This window comes from Suncus etruscus, chromosome 11, assembly GCF_024139225.1.
Source record: "Suncus etruscus isolate mSunEtr1 chromosome 11, mSunEtr1.pri.cur, whole genome shotgun sequence".
In the NCBI taxonomy this organism is placed as follows: Eukaryota; Metazoa; Chordata; class Mammalia; order Eulipotyphla; family Soricidae; genus Suncus; species Suncus etruscus.
In genome coordinates, this window is record NC_064858.1 from 57,326,784 (window position 1) to 57,341,099 (window position 14,316).

At 41.1% G+C, this 14,316-nt stretch overlaps 1 protein-coding gene across 1 annotated transcript; it reads right to left on the reverse strand.

Annotated features, from left to right (window-relative positions):
• Positions 1-5,751: 5,751 nt before the first annotated feature.
• BCL2L2 (BCL2 like 2) lies at positions 5,752-9,115 on the reverse strand. The gene is made up of 2 exons (XM_049782941.1): positions 8,537-9,115; positions 5,752-5,772 (listed from the first exon to the last, which is right to left on the reverse strand). Exons 1-2 carry the CDS (start codon positions 9,047-9,049, stop codon positions 5,752-5,754), a joined length of 534 nt encoding a protein of 177 aa, XP_049638898.1. The 5' UTR covers positions 9,050-9,115.
• Between the last annotated feature and the right edge of the window lie 5,201 nt (positions 9,116-14,316).

Below are 14,316 nucleotides of genomic sequence, written 5' to 3' on the forward strand. Positions count from 1 at the left end.
GGACGTAGGGTGTCAGGCGCACCTACCGGCCTTTTGCCTGCCCTCGGAACCCCTTCTCGGCCTGGGAAACTGGCCGCGCAATGCAAAGAGAAAGAGCTCAGCGCCACTAGCCAGGGGCAGCCTCACACCTGGAGGCGCTGAGGAGATGGTTGAGAGCTGCCACTGCGCAGCCTCCGTTCGAGCATTTTCCCTCCAACCCAGCCTGCTGCCCCCGACCACCTGGACCATCCGAGTGGGTCTCGGTGTGGACCGCCTGGTCTAGACTCTGGGGACTGAGCCCTGGGAAGTCGTGTACTTGGTGACAATGAAATGTGGACGGAAGGAAGCGGACTTGTTTTTTGTTTGTTTTATTTTGTTTTGTTTCGGGGCTACACCCGGTGACACTGTGGGGTCACTCCTGGCTATGCCCTCAGAAATCGCTCCTGGCTCGGGGGACCATATAGCACGCTGGGAATCGAACTCAGGTCCGTCCTGGGTCAGTCACGTGCAAGGCAAAACGCCCTACCACTGTGCTCAGGCCCCTGGACTTGTTTTCATTTATGAGGTTGAGGCTGTGGGTCTTAAGATTTTAGAAAGTCGTGGGCTGGTTTTTCACCACAATCGAAATGTTGACACCTCACAATGGTCACGCCCCATTTGTAATTAATAACAGATTTTTTTTAAGCTTCTACAATGGTTGCATCTCCCACTTTTTGCCAAAAAGAAAATGAAAAAAAGGCAGAAGTAGGCTCTGGAGTTGTGGCACAAGCGGTAGGGCGTTTGCCTTGCACACACCAACCTAGGACAGACTGCTGTTCGATCCCTCAGTGTCCCATATGGTCTCCCAAGCCAGGAGTGATTTCTGAGTGCATAGCCAGGAAAAATCCCTGTGCTTCCACCGGGTGTCACCCCACCCCCACCCCCAAAAGGCAGAAGCAATGGTGAAGCAGTGAAATGTGGTGGTTCAAAGTGCTAGAGCATCTTTTACATGCTATAACCCCTGGATCCAGCCTCCCCATGTTTGCCAATCCCATCCCACCATTGGAGCAATCCCCAGCATCAAGCTGGGAGGAGCACGATAGAGAGTGTGACCCAAAAAGAAAAAATTTAATAGTAGTGACGATACATAGAAAAAAATATATATCTTTTCTTTCTTTTTTTCTTTTTTCTTTTTTGGGGGGAGGGCACACCTGCGACACTCAGGTTACTCCTGGCTCTGTGCTCAGAATCGCTCCTGGCAGGCTGTGGGGACCATATGGGATGCCAGGAATCGAATCAGGCTCCATCCAGGGTTGGCCACGTGCAAGACAAACACTCTACCACTGTGCTATTGCTCCAGCCCCAAAACCAATATATTTCTAATCCCCAGTCTGGCCGTTCACTTACATGTAACCACTGTTATCTTTCTGGGCTGTTTCTATATATTTCTATACATATAATTATATATACTATATAATAATATATAATTCTATATTTTTCTATAAGGAATTCTTGCGTATGGCATTTATATTTACAGTATGGACTTTCGCCCATTCAACCCAAAGTTACAGATTCCTTGTTTTTCTTTTCACTTCAATCTTCAAATCCCCATTCAGCTGATTTATTATTTCTGTGGACTGAGAGGTAAACAGTTCTGGACCATTTCAAGGCTGTGATTTGTCAGTATTGCACTAATCTTACTTCCTTGCTTGCTTTACTTGCAAATAAGACTTTGCCTATCATCCTTCTGCCCCACCCTCCACCAAGGTTGCTTATTTATTTTTGGTCTTGTGGTCGTAGGTGGTGGTCAGAATTTACTCCTGGCTATGTGTTTCATTTCTGATAGGACTGGGGGACAAAACCTGGGTCAGGTGTATAAAAGGCAAAGACTTTACCCACTGTACTCTCTTTCCAACCCCTGAGCTTGCTGGTTGTTCCTTGGAAAATCTTTATACTTATTCAAACTTAGGTCTGTGTCAGATTTGTATCTGCAATACCATCGATAGTAGAAATTTCTTTTATTTGAGGTTTGGGGTCTACATACACTTATACTCAGGGGTTACTCCTGGTGATGCTTGGGTGGCCATATAAGATTTGAAGATTAAATCCAGGTCAGCCATATACAAGGCAATGGTCCTACTTACGTATTATCTCTCTGGCCCATAGAGATTACTTTTTTTTTATTAAATATATTTTTTATTTAAGTAACATGATCATATTTGGGTTACAGTCATAACCAGAACACCCCCCTTCACCAGTGCAACATTACCCCCTCCCCCCTTCCCATCCCCTACCTGTATTCGAGACAGGCATTCTACTACAGTAATTTGTTTTTAAGTTCAGTAAGTTGTATTTTTTTTCCTTAAAGGATAAGAGTAAAAAAAATACAGTAAAGGTGTGATAGTGGCAATCTCCAATGTTTGCATAGGTCCAGAAAAATGGAGAAAATGGAAAAAAAGTCCTTTATCTGATTACAAAAAGGCCTCACCCCAGATAGAAATTACTTTTTAAAGAGACTGGAAGGAAAGATAATACTGTAACTTTATGTTTGTTAACTGAAAACAAAGGGCTTTCAGCTGAATTTATTAAACAGTCACACTGTGGGATAGAGAGGTGGATTAAAGATCTCAATAGACTGGAGAATATGCTTTGAGTGCAGGAGCCCTAGATTCAGTCCAACCTACCCCAACCCCCAACACATCTAAACATTTCGTCTCCCCACAAAAGAATCAATCTAAGGACCCATTGTAGAACTGTAGAACACTTTGAGACTTGTCTGGGTTCTGTTTCAGAATTTATGAATTGCATATGCATAAGGAGAAATTACAGTAAATACTTTAGTTATCTATGCCAGGACTCATAAAACATTTTCCATTCATCGCCTCATTACCCCCCAAAAATGCATCATAGGCCAGCATTGCCAGAAACACCAGAGATTCATTACACACTTGATTTGGAATTTTTGTTCATAGTACATTCAGAAACGTTTTCCTGTTGCCAATTTTTTGCAGTCCCCATATTCAGTTCAGTGACCCTATATGGAGAAACAACCTACTGTTTAAGAAACTAGGGTCTAAGGACTGGAAAGATAATAGAGGGGTTTAGGTGCTAGCCTTGTCTGCTGCCAGAAAATCCTCATCCTTGAGAAGTGCTATATAACTTATGCTCTAGCATTGAAGCATTCCAGGCAGCTGAAAATCCCCAGAAGACCCTGAACATTCTGAGCACTGTCTGTGCTACCAAAAACTTAACAAAATTTTTATTTAAAAAAAAAAAAGAGTAAAAGGACCCGGAAAGATTGCACAGCCGCGTTTGCCTTGCAAGCAGCCGATCCAGAACCAAGGTGGTTGGTTCGAATCCCGGTGTCCCATATGGTCCCCATGCCTGCCAGGAGCTATTTCTGAGCAGACAGCCAGGAGTAACCCCTGAGCACCACAGGGTGTGGCCCAAAAACCAAAAAAAAAAAAAAAAAAAAAGAGTAAAGGTTAGAGTCTATTCTAAAGGACAAAAGCCAATATCTGTCCTTTTTTTTGCTCTTATCTCCTCTGGTGATTCACTGTTCTGGGGAACTTGGGCTTGATCATCAGGACTGACCGTGCCTTAGGTATTCTTGTTGGTTAACAATGAAAGTCCCCGCGTTTGCCTTGCAAGCAGCTGATCCAGGACCAAAGGTGGTTGGTTCGAATCCCGGTGTCCCATATGGTCCCCCGTGCCTGCCAGGAGCTATTTCTGAGCAGACAGCCAGGAGTAACCCCTGAGCACTGCCGGGTGTGGCCCAAAAACCAAAAAAAAAAAAAAAAAAGAAAAAAAAAGAAAAAAAAAAGTGACCCTGGCTTGTTTGTTTTTCTGCCTCCTCAGAGAGAATTTTTAGTATTTGGGCATGGGCTCTTAATAGGGCCATAAAAAAGAAGCTTTCCTGGCACATGCATCCAAAGAAGGTGGGTTTAGGCTGTTTTCTTGGACAATGTATGGCCAAGACAGTACACATTGTATTCTGTTGTTTTAATTTCTTGAAGGGGGCACACTCCATGATACTCAAGAACTACACACAGCATAGTTCCTGGAGTAGCTCCTGATGGTATTTGGGATTATGTGATGCTAGGGATTTCCAGAATCCAAAGGATGTGCTCCAATCCTTTAAGCTATACCCCTGGATTTCTCAGTATATTCTGACCCAAGTAGTTCACTCTTTCCCTCTCTCTACCTCTCTCTCACTCATTCTTGCTTTCTCTCTTTATTCCATATATATATATATGCATACACACATACATATTAGCATATGTACTGATATATGTTAGTAAACGGGCAATGCTGTTGTCAACCACAAGTGAAAAAGCCAAAGCTAAAATAAATGATGAAATTTATTTGGGGTCCACAAACTCTAACCTTAGTACAAATTGTACCATAATCATTGTTTAAAGGAATTTTTTTTTTTTGGTTTTTGGGTCACACCCAACAGTTCTTAGGGGTTATTTCTGGCTCTGCGCTCAGAAATTGATCCTGGCAGGCTTGGGGGCCCATATGGGATGTCGGGGATCAAACCCGGGTCATGTGCAAGGCAAAGGCCCTACTGCTGTGCTATTGCTCTGGCCCCTGTTTAAGAGAAATTTTTTGTTTGGTTGGTTTTTTGGGTCACACCAGGCAGTGCTCAGGGCTTACTCCTGGCTCTATGCGCAGAAATCGCTCCTGGCAGGCTTGGGACCATATGGGATGCCAGGATTTGAACCACCAACCTTCTGCATGCAAGGCAAACACCTTATCTCCATGCTATTTCTCTGGCCCCCTATTTAAGGGAAATTTTAAAGGGAAAATGTGGGAGTTACAGAGATAGTTCATAGGGCTGAGTGCATATTGGCATGAGGAATGCCCAGGTTCAAACTCCAACATTGGCTGCTATACTATCCATCCAGCCCCTTGAAATAGATATTAAAAAACAAATAAAAAAAATACCTGCCCTAAACTGATAGGTGAATCTAAGTTATCATCTTTAAGAAACTGTCATATTTTGTTTTGTATTTTATGTAGTTATATATTCATATATTTACTCTGAGAGATAGATAGATAGATAGATAGATAGATAGATAGATAGATAGATAGATAGATAGATAGATAGATAGATAGATAGATATAGAAGGATGGATGGATGGATGGATGGATAAGTGGGTGGATGAGTGGGTGGGTAGGTAGATAAGTTACCTTTCTGTTCACTAGGGTTATTCTAGCTCTCTCAGGTTCAGTGTAACCCCCAGCGGTGCTCTGTGGACCAAACTAGGGCATTAACATCTCGCAGGGGTCCTCAAACTTTTTAAACAGGGGGCCAGTTCACTGTCCTTCAGACTGTTGGAGGGCCAGATTATAGTAAAAACAAAAATTATGAACAAATTTCTATGCACACTGCATATATCTTATTTAGAAGTGAAGAAACAAAATGGGAATAAATACAATATGTGGCCCGCGGGCCATAGTTTGAAGACCCCTGAGGCATGCACTGTCCCACCTAGTATGGCACTTTTATCTCAGGCTGGTATTTTTGTTGTTGTTCTCTTGGCTATAGACATAAGTCACAAAGAGCAGTGTCCAGGGGCCATTCCAAACTCTGTGCTCTGGGGACTATGTCATGTCTGGGATCAAACAGAAGGTTTCATATGCAAGCAGAGACTGAAAAACCCCTGTAAATATGGCAGTCTACAGCTGTATACTATAAGGTCTACTTTAATACACAGATACATTTTGTATGGTGATGAAAATAGAAAAACAGTAAATTCCAACAATAAAGATTTAGGCAAACTATAATTACATCCAAAGATAATGCACCTGTTAAAAGATTTACACAGTGCGATAACATGCAAAAATAATTTTTGTTAGGCCAAAGTAGAATATAAAATTATATAGAAATATGATTACAGCTAGGTATATGTGATTTTAAAAACACACACAGAATTTGGTCTTTGACGGTAAAAAAAGGACAAGAACCAGTACAATCTTTTCTTTGGCAATAAGTACCAAAAGTTTTCAAAATATTAAGATTTCTCATCCAGTTATTATATTTTTATAATCTGTTCTAAAATAATTTATGGACTAGATAAGCATTTGCAAATATGTTCATCAAAGTGAAAAAATATAAACAATTTTAATGTCCAAGCAGGCTACTGTATACACATAGATGCAATTTTCTATAGTCATTATACCTTCAAAATGTTTTTAATGACAAGGAAAAATGCTTGCAGCATAATCATAATGCAGTAGACAAAATTTTACGTACAGTTTGATCTTAAAATATAAGCTCAGATAAAAGATGTGAAAGAAATATGCCAAAATGTTAACAGTTGTTCTCTCTGGGTAGTAGGATTATAACTGATGCTCTTCTGTATAATTTTCTATGATCTATGATTTTTCCACAATTATATTATTTTTATTTAAAAGAAGAAAAGCACGGGTCCCCGGACCTTAGATAATAACAATAATGTCAAATAAGAGAGAAAAAGAAAAACTTGGGGTCAGGATTTCAGCTCTGATGTAGAGTACATGCTTTTCATGTATAAGGCCAAGCAAAATTTGGATCCCCAGTAACCCCCAAATTAAAAAAGTATTAAGTAATACACTGTAACTTCCATACATACTCTAATAGGCATAATTGCTTTACAGAGAAACACATTAAAAAAAGATTTCTGAGGAGACAGAACATTGGGTATAGTGCCTATCTTGCACACTGCCTATTGGAGCTCAATCTCTGATACCACATATGGTCCCCCAGGCTCTGCCAGGAGTGGTTCCTGAGCACTACCAGTTTTGGCACTCAACCCAAAAACCAAATTGGTGACTTATAAAGATATCTGCCTATTAGACTGTAAACTGTAAATGGGATCCCACTTAATTAAATGTTGACTCCTACTGTCAATCACTATGTGTTGGATAAATGCTAAGTGATCTTCTATAGTCTTAATGTTTTGCCTATTGATTTATGGAAAACTTAAGAGAGCTGGAGCAATAGCACATGGGTAGGGTGCTTGCCTTGTATACAGCAGACCTGGGTTCAATCTCTGGCATCCCATATAGTTCCCTGAGCCTGCCAGGAGTGATGACTGACCACAAAGCCAGGAGTAACCACTGAGTACCACCGATGTGGCCCCAAAACAAAACAAAACAAAAAAGAAAATGAGACAAGTTTCTCTCTTAATATTTTAAGAATTAGTGTAATGAAAAAATTAAAAAGAATTAGTAAAATGGTGCAATTTTCCTTCAGTTAACTTATCAATAGAGGGCCATGGAGTCTGAAGAAAATGAAAACTTAGTGATGGTATGTCCTCTAAGGAAAAATGTGCTCACAGAATGGAAAGATCAATAAAATTGAGGAAAATAATCAGTAAAAAAAAAAAAATACAAGGGCAACACTACTTGAGGGTAGAAAGAAATGTTTCCAGACAACATAAATATTTTATTTCACCTCTATTTATAGCTCCTGCTTTCAAATTTTTCTAGTTACAATGATTCTCTATACTCTAGAATTATAGTATTGGGACTGGAGAGATAGTACAGTGGGTAAGGTGCTTGTCTTGCTTGGAATTGGACTGTTTGATCCCATGGTCTCCCAAGCACCTCTAGAACTGATTCCTAAGTGCACAGCCAAGAGTAACCCCTGAGCAACTCTAGATATAGTCCAAAAATCAAAGAATAAAAAGCAGTGTCTTATATATGATAACCACTATTCATACATAACTTCTAAACACTTGGAACATAAGTAGTCAGAACTGAGATATGCTGAAAGTGTCAAAAATACATGGCATTTGGGCCAGAGTTATAGTACAGTGGTCAGGGCACATTGCCTTGCACATGGCCGACCCAGGTTCCATCCCTGGCACCCCATATTTGTCCCCTGAGCACTGCCAAAAAGTGATTCCTGAGCACAGTCAGAAGTCACCACCCTTAAGCATTGCTAGGTGTGTACTCCCTCAAAATAAAAGGGCATGGTATCGCAAATAATTTGTGTGTTGTTTATGTAAACATTTCCATGGGATTATTATGTTACTAATCCAACCCTGATCAGTGATTGTGCCTAGTGCATATACACAACATTTGTGAAATAAAAAAAAGGCTGTAAAATAACTTAATAAAATAACTTCAGCTGTATCTCAGAGACAAGAGAGATGAGGGCTGATAGGTGCAGCTCATGACATGAAGCTCACCACATAGAGTGATGAGAGTGCAGTTAGAGAAATAACTACACTGAGAGCTATCGTAACAATGTGAATGAATGAGGGAAGTAGAAAGCCTGTCTCGAGTACAGGTGTGGGTGTGGTGGGGAGGAGGGAGATCTGGGAAACTGGTGGTGGGAATCTTGCACTGGTGAAGGGGGGTGTTCTTTACATGACTGTAACCATACAACTACAATCGTATTTGTAATCACGGTGTTAAAATAAAGATAATTTAACAATAAAAAAAATTGGGGGGTGGAGCCGAAGAGATAGCATGGAGGTAGGGCATTTGCCTTGCATGCAGGACGACGGTGATTCGAATCCCGGCATCCCATATGGTCTCCCAAGCCTTCCAGGAACGATTTGAGCGTAGAGCCAGGAGTAACCCTTGAGCGCCAGAACCCACTGCTGTGGATCCAGTCGACCAGCCTCGTCTCCAGGTATTCTACCATCCACTCCTGCACCTGCCCCACGAGCGGCTCCATCTCCTTGTTGACACTCTCAGCACACAGCGCCGCTCCGAAGACAAAGAAGGCCACAAGGCGATCCCAGTTGGGGCCCCTTTGGAAGAGTTCGTCGGAGACCTGGGTGAAGCGTTGCTGGGCAGAGCCTGGGGTCACATGCAGCTGGGCCGCCAGGTCGGAGGTGCGCCAGAAGCGGGTCTCGAACTCATCACCAGCCGCAAGCATAGCTTGGTGCAGTGGATCAGCTGCCGGGCCCTCCCCGGGGCCTGCTCCACAAACATAACCCTTCTGCCTCAGTTTATATCCGACAAAGTCTGCCACCAGAGCCCGTGTATCTGGGGCTGAGGCGGGGGTCGCCATCCGGGCGGCCGGCCTGGATGGCAGCTCTGAGGGCCCAACGCCGGTGGCAAGGAGCCTCCAGCTGTGGCCTTTCATCCTCCTGGCCAGCGTGGAGCCGGGGTCAAGCCGCTGCCGGGATCTGGACTGTTTCCTGGTGCAGGAGCGGAGAGGGATGCCATATTTCTTGAAGAGAAGAAACCACCAGGTGGTGATATTGCTTCAGAAAATATTCAGAATGACTTTAATTAATCCAACGTATTCAAAGTTGAGAGGATTAATGTTGTGGTCTAATAATAACAGACTACATTGAAAAGGGGCCTATATTGATGGGCCACACCCAGTAATGCTCAGCGGTTACTTCTGGCTCTGCACTCAGGTAGGCCCAGAGGACTATATGGAATGCTAGGAATCGAATCCAGGTCAGCCATGTGCAAGGCAAGCACCCTACTAGTTGTACTATATCTCTGGCCCCTACAGATTACATTTTTGTTGTTGTTGCTGTTTTGTTTTTTGATACACACCAGAGGCCCTCAGAGGTTACTCCTGGCTCTACACTCAGAAATATTTCTGGTAGCTTGGAAGACCATATGCTATGTGGGGGATCGAACCAATGATGCCCATTCCAAGGCAAATGCCTACCTGCTGTGTTATCCCTCAAGCCCTAGATTACATTTTAAAATGTGAAAGTTAGGGCTGGAATGATGCCACCTGAAGTGGTTAAGGCACTCCACTGTCTTCCATACAGCTGACCCGGGTTTGATCCCTGACATCCCATATGGTACCCTGAGCCCGCCAGAAGTGATTTCTGAATGCAAAGCGAGAGGTAACCCCTGAGTACTTGTCAGGTATGGCCCAAACACCAAAACAAAAGAAGTGAAAGAGCCTGAGTGATAGCACTTAGGTTCAATCCCCAAATCCCGTATGATTCCCGGGCCTGCCAGGAGTAATTTCTGATCACAGACCCAGGAGTAATCATGAGCACCACCAAGTGTAGACCCAAAACAATAAATAAATAAATAAATAAATAAATAAATAAATAAATATTTCACTTACAGTTCTGAGGGTCCAGGGTTCAGGTCCCTGTCCGGGCGTCATTATGTAGCAGGACAGCCCCTGAAGAGGTTGACTGATGGAGGGATGGAGAATGAGGCCCTTTTCTTCCAGCTCGGAGCACGTGTCTGCCACCCTGTCTAGCCCACGGTTCTGAGGTGAAACGGCGGGTAAACAGCTCGCAGACAATCAGGCTCGTGGAAATATTTGCTTTATTCGGATGGACAAAACTGAAGTCCAAAGACTCCGATTCAGTTCCAGCCAGCAAAAAGCCTCTCGCCTTCCACAGACCCTTGCTCTTATAGTCCAGAGTCAGGTCCCACCCAATGGTGGGATCAGATACCAACCAATGGTGGAAGCAGAATCAGGTCCTACCCTAGGGTGGGGGCAGAATGCCAGGTCACACCCTAGGGTAGGGCACAATCACCTAATCAGATTAGGGTGAGCAACATAGTAATCCCCCAAAATATTTACATACACAACAATTCCCCCTTTTGTTTTTAGTAAACAAACTTAATTGTTTACAATTAAACTTATTGTCTACAATTATTAAAAGAAAAATTAGTCAATAATAAAAGAGCGGCTGTTTGTATAAGCGCATCACAGGAAAATGTAAAGAAAAACTTCTAACCTAAGCACAGGGTGTCTAAAACCAGAAACATGTATCAAGGAATCAACTACAAGCTCCTGAGAAGATAAATCTAAAACGTACATAGATCTTTCGAAGAGACACCAGAAAGGTTGTGTAGCAGGCAAGAAGAAGCACCTTTTCTTTATTTGTTGTTGTTGTAGGTGGTGGTGGTCGTTTTTGGGTCACACCTGGCAGTGCTCAGGAGTTACTCCTGACTCCACGTTCAGAAATTGCTCCTGGCAGATACCGGCATTTGAACCAATGACCTTCTGCATGAAAGGCCAACGCCTCGCCTCCATGCTATCTCTCCAGCTCCATTTTCATTCAAGTTCAGGTAGACCAGAAAGCCCATCTTTGAGGGCATTGAACTAGGCCTTTATTTCGGAAGAAGTGGCACATACACCCTCTGCACAGTGGGGAGTCACTGCAATGATGATCAATAGGTATCTGAACTTAGTCCAAGTTCTTAATCCGGTCTGAAGTCCATAAGATGTCTGAAATTGATGTCGACTATTTATAGATGGGAGCTTAAGTCACAAACCAAAACAAAATGTTTAAGGCAGAGACCCTCCCTGTGTAAATAAACAACTTGAGGGCCCATCCAAAATGGATGGAACCTTCTATAAACCTAGTATTTTGCCTATGATGCGCCCACGCAAAAAACCCTGAGAACAGACAAAAATATCATTTGGGAAATTATAGACAATAATATATAACTCACAAACCTAAAGTCAAGAAAGCAAAACCTTAATGTAATACAACATCGATTCCTAATATTAAAAACTAAAATAAAAAAACATTAATTACGATAGTCAAAAGAAGCGAAGTACCAAACATAACTTCAAAGGATTACAGTTATAGGAAGAACAACAGATGTAATTTCTACAGAGTTCAATACCAATGTGTAAATATGAGGGGTCTGGAACTCCAAAAAGACCGGCAGAAGACACTTGATGGGTCTGGAAAAGCCGGTTGAAGCCTTGTACAGGAGATAACATCAAGCTGAATGAAGAAGGAAGGCCAGTACAGTCATCCATGTGTTGGGGCATCCCCAAGCATTACATCATTACATCATAAGTTGGTTGGGCTTCTGTATTTCCTTTGGGATCGGTGCAATCTTGGGGTAGCCATTGTAGAAACGGTCAACAATAGCATTTTGTATGTGGATGGAAAACCAGAAATTCAGATAGCACAGTTTAACTGGGATCCAGAGACTGTGGGTCTTGTCCATGGATCTTTTCTCTGGTGTTACATTGTGACACAAATCCCAGGTGGCTTCATTTCCAACAAGTTTGCAGCATATATGGTGTAAAACTCCAACAGTCATGGATTTCTTCTTCCCGCCGAGATCAGGAAGCTTGTAGTTGTGGGTGAAGGAGATGGGTTGCACATGTGAAATCCTGAAAATTAAAATGTTAAGGACTAGGAAGAGAGAAGGAAGGATAAGGAAGACTAATTTGGGGAAGATAAAGTTAGGAAAAAGGAAACTATATACAAAATATGCAGAACAGACAGACACTAAACAAGACATACATACACAGACTTCACAAAAAATATGGCCATAACACTCACTCATACTAAAAAATATTTGTTGGAAAGGATCCAAAATAGAGCAAAAGAGAATTCAGCTGAATCAATTAAAAGCTCCTTAAAATGTAATAGCCGGCAATTGTTTAGATAAATCATTTCAAATTCACAAAAAAAAATTTTTTTTTTATGGTTTTGCCTAGCAGATCTGAAAGAGAATTTCATGCATAATACAAACATGGACAACTCTACTATACGTGTATATCAGTATATATACAAAGTTATTGTATAACAGTAACTTTATGATAATCAATCATAGGCAAGAAGCACTGTGAAGAAAGTCCACCTAAAATTATCATTATGTCAGCATCTTAAAACCTAAATTGAGGGAAATAAAGCAATGATGTTAAAATAAAAAGAGTGAAAGTCGTTAAATGAGTATACCTAGAAAGAAAAACAACATTAATATGATGAGAAATTTCTCTTTCAGGTGAACCTTGACTAAATTAATTTGTAAAATTTCATGATTAACTGAGACCTAGAGCAATAATGAAATTAAGACATAAATCCATCCTACAAGGAAACACATTGGGGATTCATGATTTTCAATCTATATTCATTGATCATGCCTGTGGAAAGAATCCTAGAGCATTAATAGCAACTGATAAGGAAGTAAAATGATTATCTGGTGTTCATTGTAGATCTCTAAGAAGTATAAAACAGGATGTATGCTGCTGTGGATTTCACCAATGTATTAGGGACTTTTTTGATCTTCTTGTCATCAAAATTGATCCAGTGTTGTTTTGCAGCAATTTTACAGTATGAAGTACAGTGTCCATAGTGAACTTTACCATAATGGTTTGACACCGATGATAAGTTGTATTTCTTAATCTTGCTTTTATTCTCTGAAGTGAATTCCTCTAAATTGAGGTCTTCTAAAGGAAAATCTACATAAGTATGCAATTTTTTTATTTGTTTGCCATCAAAAGCAAAACGTTTCAAGTGTATTATAAGTACTGGTGGCAGTTTCCATAAGTACGTTTTCTTTGAAAAATCCCTTCTATTTTTGCAACTGTTGCACAGAACTTTGTTGTCATTTCTTAATTCTTCTTCTTTAAAAAATTCAGAGAGGCATTCCTGTAATGTACATTTATCTGTAGATGTAACAGCCAAAGACAAATGAACAAATGTCTCATAAACCTCAGACTTTTGGTGGCAAGTGAGACACTGGAGTATAGATTTGAATTGTCCTTGAAAGAGATCATAAATAATAGATTTATGAGCCTTTTGGTGTTCTGGACTAAATTGTTCATAATTTTCATTTCCCATGAGATGTGTAGTTTTGTCTGTCATTAGATTTACAGTAAGCAAGTCCTGATGTAATCCCTCTATTAGGAACATCAGTAGTTCGTGAGGATCCTGCTGATTGTGTCCAGCAAACTGGTCATTAAGTAAACCAATTGTTACTTTGAAGCTTTCAGGGTTAATATATCTATGAAATCCATTTCCCATGGTTTTGATGAGCCGACCAAATTCTTCGGCTAATTTACCTTCATGCCCCATCGGATTTTTCTTGTTAATATCCTTTTTATAATGATCTTTATAAAAATACTGAGTTAAGTCTGAAATATTATACAAGCATTGCAATATTGAGTTCATGTAGCAAGAGTTTCCTATATTTTGGAGCCCAGTTAAGACAGGTTCCTGTCTTTCCTTTTGCATCTCGGAGTGTAAGGGTTTATCACTACCATCAGTCTCACTCATTGTATGGTGTGTGACAGCTAAATCGTTCCCTGCCCCAGAGACCTTAGTAATATTACTGCTGTTAGTGTCTGAAGTATTCTGTTTTTTCTCTGAAGGGGAGTTTGTAGTCTGAACCTGATCATTTGTGCTAGCCCGATTTCTAACAAGACGTAATGGAACCCAAAATTTTTTGGGAGGGTCATCATTTATAGAAACATAGGCATAACCCCTTCCTCTTAGGAGAAGATAGCCAGCTATCCATTTTTCATCCTCCTTGATCCAAATAGGTTTATGGGTTGTTTCTTGTCTCTGAATATCTTCTTTAAAATGTCTTTCTGCTGCAGTGTAGCTTTCCCCTTGGGGTAAGTTAAAGTAATTTAGTGTGATAAGAGTCAAAGACAGCAAATCCGTT